This window comes from Talpa occidentalis, unplaced genomic scaffold (assembly GCF_014898055.3).
Source record: "Talpa occidentalis isolate TD23 unplaced genomic scaffold, MPIMG_talOcc4v2.1 talOcc4.16, whole genome shotgun sequence".
In the NCBI taxonomy this organism is placed as follows: domain Eukaryota; kingdom Metazoa; phylum Chordata; class Mammalia; order Eulipotyphla; family Talpidae; genus Talpa; species Talpa occidentalis.
Window position 1 is genome coordinate 71,219,939 of NW_023601653.1, and position 7,209 is coordinate 71,227,147.

The following is a 7,209-nucleotide window of genomic DNA, read 5'->3' on the forward strand; positions in this document are numbered from 1 at the left end:
ATAAGGGCACCGCGTTAAGGCTTTTTTCAGGCTAATTCCAATCTCATGTCTTCCACTGAAGCCCTTTTTTTTTTTCCCCTCTTTTGCTATTTCTACTGTTTCTTTCTGGAACCTCTCTGTAAGGTCATCGCCCCCTCCCCAGAGGGGCATATTCCAGTGCTACATAGCAAATGATCTGATTTACAGGTTCTCTCTCTCTCTCTCCCCTGGAATATTCATCTCTTCTTGCTCCTAAGTCAAGGATCCCCCCCCCCACCCCACAGAGGGGCCTTAGGAGAAACGGGTGGCATCCTGAGATGCCAGGAAAGAGAGACACCCTCCAGCTGGAGAATAACCTCCTCAAAAAACACCCCAGATCAAAGTTGTCCCAAGTTCAAAGTGCGATCTCAACAGAAATGCTCTAAGACAGCTGCAGGCCCTGAGCAGGTATGAGAGGGGAAAAAGAGAGAAAGGAATCAGAGAAGGAAGAAGAAGTTAAAATAACAGAAGGGGGAGGGAACAGATACGGAGAAGAAAGGAGAAAAGGCAGAGAAAGTGAGAATGAATGGCAGGTAAGAGGGACATGCAAGGAAAGGGATGATTAAATGGGGCAGAGGCAAGAGGGAAACACCGAGGAAACAGAACCAAGAACCTGGATGGGTAAGCGTACAAGAAAAATACACAGACATAAAAGCGAGGTGGCCACTGAGTAAAACCTTGATTCTCCCCCTCCCCACCATGCACGCTCCCCCACCCACCCTGAGTTCTAATGTGACCCCGAGGGCTGAGCCAGGAATTAAATTCTCCACAGTAGCACCTACCTCAGAGGCCACGCGGCCCAGCTGTCCCTCTCTCCTGGGGGGTGAGCGGGCCGGAAGGGCATCCTGAGTCTCAGGTGAGCCTGACAGATCCAGGAAAACCTTCGGGAGCTCCTGCTGGCTTGAGTCAGGTGAACCCCGCCTGTGCTGGCAGCTGGGAAATCACCACCCCAGCTGTCTCAGCAACACAGGTTCCTATTTTCGCAGTGCTTGGGACACAAAATCCACATGAAGAGGCTCAGAGTCAGAGAGAGATGGCTTTAGCAAAATCCTTCACAGAAACTAGGCCAGGGCACAGCCTCTCAGATTGTCTTCGATGTCTTAAGGAGAATCTCCTACGAGATTCCTCCCAGGAGGCGACTGTTCCAGGAAGGAAGGAGCATCCTCTCTCCCAGGGTCCTGGAGCTGGGAGGAGTCTCTCTCTGAGGATAAGCTCCATGGAACTAGGATGGACAGACACCACTTGACTCTCGGCGAGGCCCAGCTTGGAGGCCTCTGGAAGTACATGTCCCCTTCCCAGTTCCCCTCATCATTTTGAAAAAGATAACATTGACATTGGTTAAACTGATTTAACAGAGCATTCAAGTTTCTGAAGAATCAGGGGTAAGATGAGGCAGCTTCAATGACTGCGTGGGCAAGTCAGGAAGAGAGGTCCCAGGAAGAAGAAGTTTAGGGAACCTGCTTCCCTCTCATTTTCTGAAAGCCACACATTCCCGTCCTGGTCCTATGAGCCCCAAAACCAATAGGTGGGAGGTGTTCCCATTTCAGAAGCTGGGAAGATGTCGTCTCCTGTTCTCCTTTACTGCCCAAATCAGAAGATAGAGAGAACAGTCTGGAAGGTTGCTACGGCAACCAGAGTCCCCGGAGAGCCCAGCTCTCCGCAAACCCTTTACTTTCAGACATGCTCTGACTTGAAAAGGAAATGCTTTATCGGGGTTGGTGATGAGGATGACCACACACACAAACACAGAGCTACACGCCACCTGTGCCACCACTTCCCCGGGGCTGGGAGCCTCCCCTTTGCCTCTGAGTGTCCTTCACCTGTCCCCAAATAGCCAGGAGTCACTGAAGAAATTGGGAAAACCAACACTTTGGCCTCAGAGCAGGTTTTTGGAATCATGAGCTCCCCTAGCTCCTACTGCGATTCCGGCTTGGAGAAGCCAGGCTCCCAAATTAAGATGGCCTCAGCAGGATCCCACTGTCCAAATAGCTTCTTCCTTGCTAAAGGAAAAAGAAATGGCCCAGAATGGCCAATCTTGGGCTTTGGATCTGAGGCAGGAACTCTAGTAAGGGGAGGTCTTTCCTCTGGGAGATGGGGAGACAGAGGAATGAACTAAAGATCAAATCCAGGACTAAAACTCACACATTTGCATAGCATCATCCCCAGCTTCCCAGATGAGTTTATCAATATCCCCGTGAGGTAGGGAGGGGAAGACATTAATGTTCCCATTGAATGGGTGGGGAAACTGAGGCACAAAGAGGAACTGTGGCACCAAAGTTACCCTGTAACGCTGTGGCAAAATCCAGATGTCGATCTGGCACTCACAGGAGCCACAGCATCCCTCAAAAACACCCTCCAAAGGCCATCCCTTAGAACCTGCTCTTTGAGAAAATATTTTTGTTAAATCCTCATCAAAGAGATTTAAAGCACAGATATAAAATCAAAACCTGTTAACAGTCCTTTCGGTTTCTGCACTGCACCGAGAAGAGTTCAGAACATTATGTCACAGTTTATCAAGGCAACAAACAAATGACAATGTTACTGGGGGGAGATGAGGGGAGAGGGCAGGAAGGTGCAGGCAGCAGTTTCATGATGGAGGAAGATGGGTTGGTCGGGAGGGCACACCTGCACATTACCTTGCCAGTGAGAGCCGGGTGCTGCAGCTCCTGGGACAGAGCAGGAGAACGTTTGCTTGACTCAGCAAAAAAGCGTCTAACACTGAGGCCATCGCAAAAGGACTAATGCTTCTTCCTGACGCTACACCACCTATTTCATTGCCCATAAAATAGGAGGAAACCCATGCTAGCATCCAAGTGTGCTTTTCCCTGTTTGCAGGCTTAAGCTGCAGCTGGCTCTAGAAAGTCTTCCACTGCAATCCTAAGTCAAATTCCCAGAAAGATGGGTAGAGGCTAGGAGGCTAGAGAGGGTTGGGGAAAAAGGGGTGGGGGGGGAGGGGGATTTGCCTTCTGCAACAAGCTTCCTCTGCCCCTCCCAGATAAAGATGCCTGAGGGCATAGGTCTTCAGCTATGTGCTCCAGCCAGGTGCTTGCCTCTGCTCAGCAGTGCCTCTGTGTTTTTCCAGTTCCTCTGCACAGGAAGGCACTTGCACAAAAAGACTATTTGGTTTTGAGAAGGAACCTTCCTGGAAGCTAGAGAGAGTCAGGGGGTCAGAGTGGAGAGGCCTAAATGTAGACCAAAGACTGACACCTGTTGTGCTGGAACACACCTGGACGAATCCACGGGTCCCTTTGGTACAAGAATGACCCCTGATGTCCTCCAAATGGCCAAGTTTATGTACTTTCTCTAATTCCATCCAGGGTTAAAGATGAGTAATGTATTTTGAGGTTGTGCACTAAAGGGTCAACCGAGGGATGCAGGATGACTAGCAGGTGTTACCGGGCACTGGAAGGAACAGCAAGATGAGCACTGATTCAGTCCTCCAGCTTCTGCTGGAGTTACCACGTGGCCAAAAGCTAAGACAGGTGCCTGTCCTAGGGCAAAGGACACTAAGGAAAGAAACAAGACCCAGGTATGCCCGGCTTCCATCCTGTTGACCTCTCTGTTCTTAGCAGCATCACAAGCCCCAGACATGTAAAATCAGAGTCTTGAGGGAAGGTCAGATGGAAATCACATCCAGTGACAGAAGATGGTCATGAATGGGTGGCACCATTAGAATTTCTAAAATGTCATTTAGATGGATAAACCTTGAATGCTGCAGGGATCGAGCAACAAGGCTGACAGTTCAGGCATTTGGTCCTGGATGCCATCCACTGGGTATAGGGGAGGGAGTCAGGATGTCAACTGGTGCTAGGGTGAGAACAGTAGAGAATGAGAAGGAAGCCTAAGGGATTGTTTGCTCAGCGCCATCCTTCTCGGGCAAGCCCTGCCTGTGTCAATCAAACCTCAGTGAGCATCCTTTTCTCTGCATACACCCGATGTGGAGTGGGAAGGTAGCTGGGTCTCCGTTCCCGGGTGGCCTCAGATAATTCAGGCTTGCCAAGTCCATTGTCAGCTGCCTTCAGATCCGGTGCAGGTTGCCCACAAGTGACATGGGTGTACTGACCTTGTTCCTCCTGCTCTGTCTCCCGGTGGTAGAAGTAGTTGAAGTTGGAGACGATGACCGGCACCGGCAGGGCGATGGTGAGGACCCCCGCGATGGCGCACAGCGAGCCCACGATCTTGCCCCCCACTGTCATGGGGTACATGTCTCCATAACCTACCGTGGTCATTGTAACCACTGCCCACCAGAAGGCATCTGGGATGCTAGGAAAGAGTGACTCGTCATCATCAGCCTCTGCAAAGTAGACGGCGCTGGAGAAGAGGATGACCCCGATGAAGAGGAAGAAGATGAGCAGGCCCAGCTCGCGCATGGAAGCCTGCAAGGTCTTGCCCAGGATCTGCAGCCCCTTGGAGTGGCGGGAGAGCTTGAAGATGCGGAACACGCGCACCAGACGGATCACTCTGAGGATGGCCAGCGACATGGCCTGCTGCCCGTTCTGGCCGCCCCCTCCACTGGCTGACTGCTGCTCCTGCTGCTGTACCAGCTCGGTGCCCAGGGTGATGAAGTAAGGGAAGATAGCCACCAAGTCAATGATGTTCATGATGTTTCGGAAGAAGGCCGGTTTGCTGGGGCAGGCGGAGAAGCGCACTAGGAGTTCAAAAGTGAACCAAACAATGCACAGAGTCTCCACCAAAAAGAAGGGGTCAGTAAAGAAGGAGCCCCCAAGAGTGCTTAGTGAGGATGAGCCCCCAACTACCATTCCTCCAGAGGAGACGCCGGGATGAAAAGTGTAGGGATCATCTTCGTCTTCCTCTTCCTCCTGACTCCCCCTGGAAATCGGGGAGACCCTGCTCGCACCATCACCATTGCTTCCTCCCCGACCGTCGGCGCGGAACTGGGGAAGGGTCTCCAGACAAAAGATGACGATGGAGATGAGAATGACCAACACGGAGACGATGGCGATGCCCCTGGCCGGTCCGGAGCTCTCGGGGTACTCGAAGAGGAGCCAGACCTGGCGCTGGAAGGGCTGGGAGGGCAGCGGCTTCTCGTCCTCGCCACCTTCGGGGAGGCAGCCCTCGTCCTCCCGGAAGGCTGCCAGGGCCTCCTCCCCGAGCTGGTAGAAGCGGATCTCTTCCAGGAAGATGTCCAGGGGCACGTTGACCGGCCTCCGCAGCCGCCCCCCCGACTGGTAGTAGTACAGGATGGCGTCGAAGCTGGGCCGGTTGCGGTCGAAGAAGTACTCGTTGCGCAGGGGGTCGAAGAAGCGGACGCGGCGGCCCGGGTCCCCCAGCAGCGTGTCGGGGAACAGCGACAGGGTGCGCAACTGAGTCTCAAAGCGCAGCCCGGAGATATTGATCACCAGCCTCTCGCTACTACAGCAGCCCCCGCCCCCACCGGTCTCCGGGAAGTCTCCCGCATCCTGTTGCTCCCCCTCCGGCCCCCGGACCTCCCCCGGCGCCGCCAGCGTGAGGGATTTCTCCGATCGCATGTCCCCCCGGCGGTGCGCCCTCGCCACTAGGACGGCGCCCACGGCACCAGCCCCGGAGCGCGGCACGGTTCCCCTGCGCCCGGCGGCGCCCTCTCTTTAGGGTGGGGCTCGCGATCCTCGGAGCTCGCGGTCTGCCCTAGGGGTGGGGTCCGTGAGCCTTGAAGCTCTGCTTGCAGCGAGGCTAGGTCTTGGGGAGGTGACCTGCCGGCAGAGGATTTGGCTCCGCGCGCCCAGTTAACCGCGCCTGGGGCGAGAGCTTCCTGGGATACCTGGAACCGCAAACCGGCCCGTGTGAAACTGGATGCCCGAAAAGACGCGTGGCTTCGCCCCCCGCCGTGCCTGAGCCTGGGCTCCCGGGCGCGGGGTCCGCCCTCCACACCGGCTGGCGCTTCCCAGCGCCCACTGCGCTGCCCGCACGGCTCAGGACCCCCGGCTGCCGCTGGTGCCGCGGCGCCAGATGCGCCTCCCTCCCGCTCGGCGAGGGCTCCTGGCGCGGCTCGGCCTCCGCCCTGCGTCCACCGCGGGGAGCGTCTGGCCAAGGTCGCCGGTCCCGCCGCCACCTCCTCCCGAGGAGCCTCGCCGCAGGCCTCGGAGAGGGCCCTGGGGCTGCCCCGCAGCCGGGGCGCGGGAACCCACCTCCCCACCGCTCGAGCCTGCACTGCAGCGGCCGCAGCTGCAGCGGCTCGGCTCCCGGCTCTGCCCTTCCTTCCCAACACACTCTCCAAGTGACGTGGCAGGCCCCGCCTGCTGCCCCCTCCCACCCCACCCCCACATCACACCCCTCGCCCCGCCAGGGGCTGCGGCGACCAGGGCGCCTTGGAATTAGACACACACTCGCCTCCCAGGGAGTCTTTCCCGCGCTCTCCTGGCACGCCTCTCCCTTTCACACATGCACACTCAGGGCCCCCCTCCAAAGAAGCAGCAGCACCCTCATACCACACCCCCACGCCACCCCCGCAATCAGCTTTTCCCATTTCGGTTTACGGAGGAGTTGACCTGCGCAGTGCATTTCATCAATAAGAAAACACACCCCGCCCGGGACACAGCCCAGATCGTTGTGCCTGCGCTCCCCCAGACGTTTAATAATAAATAAATCAATCCTAGTTTATCCCTCTGTGTGTACGAAAACCTATTCAGCAGGCTTCTCCAATCTTTACTTTAAAAAAAAAAAAAAAAGAGGAGATATTTTTGAGATGTCTTAGGAGCTTCCAATTTAAACGGTGCTGCCCCCATGCAAGTCCCCACAGAATTCCATACCTCTCCTTGCAAGCCTGGGAGGGCGAGGCTGCTCTCTCCTGAAGTGTGAAATGATGGCAGCACGAAGCACTGGAAAGCTCTCTTCCACTTCCCATCAGAAGTGTTCCCGGGGAGACCTAAGAACTTAAGGCAGAAGCCTCCGTGAAGATGGAGGCGTCTCAGAGGAGCAGCCCAGTCCCTGGAATTCGTTCGCTCCCAGCCTCCCTGGGAAGGCATCCCGAGAGTCTGTTATTACACAGACCACTCCAAAGGGTGAGGGAAAGGGGTGTGGAAATATGTGTTAATAAAAATAATAGCTGCATTTGGTGATAGAAGCCAGCCGCATTCCAGGTGCCTTACCTGTACTGTCTCCTTCAGTCCTCACAACCAGATGAGAAAGATGCCCTCTCCTGCCAGGTGATGTGACAAGGAGATGTGCCTGGCAGTATTTGGGTGGCAGCCAAAA

General features: G+C 55.4%; 1 protein-coding gene across 4 annotated transcripts in view; it reads right to left on the bottom strand.

Annotated features, from left to right (window-relative positions):
* Window positions 1-5,595, bottom strand: part of KCNA6 (potassium voltage-gated channel subfamily A member 6) — a 36,198-nt gene extending 30,603 nt beyond the window's left edge. For all 4 annotated transcript variants that reach the window (XM_054696505.1, XM_054696504.1, XM_037515342.2 and 1 more), the window contains exon 1: window positions 801-5,595. In XM_054696505.1, coding sequence (XP_054552480.1) covers window positions 3,915-5,507 — 1,593 coding nt within the window. In that variant the 5' untranslated portion in view covers window positions 5,508-5,595 and the 3' untranslated portion in view covers window positions 801-3,914. The remainder of the gene's footprint in view (window positions 1-800) is intronic.
* Between the last annotated feature and the right edge of the window lie 1,614 nt (window positions 5,596-7,209).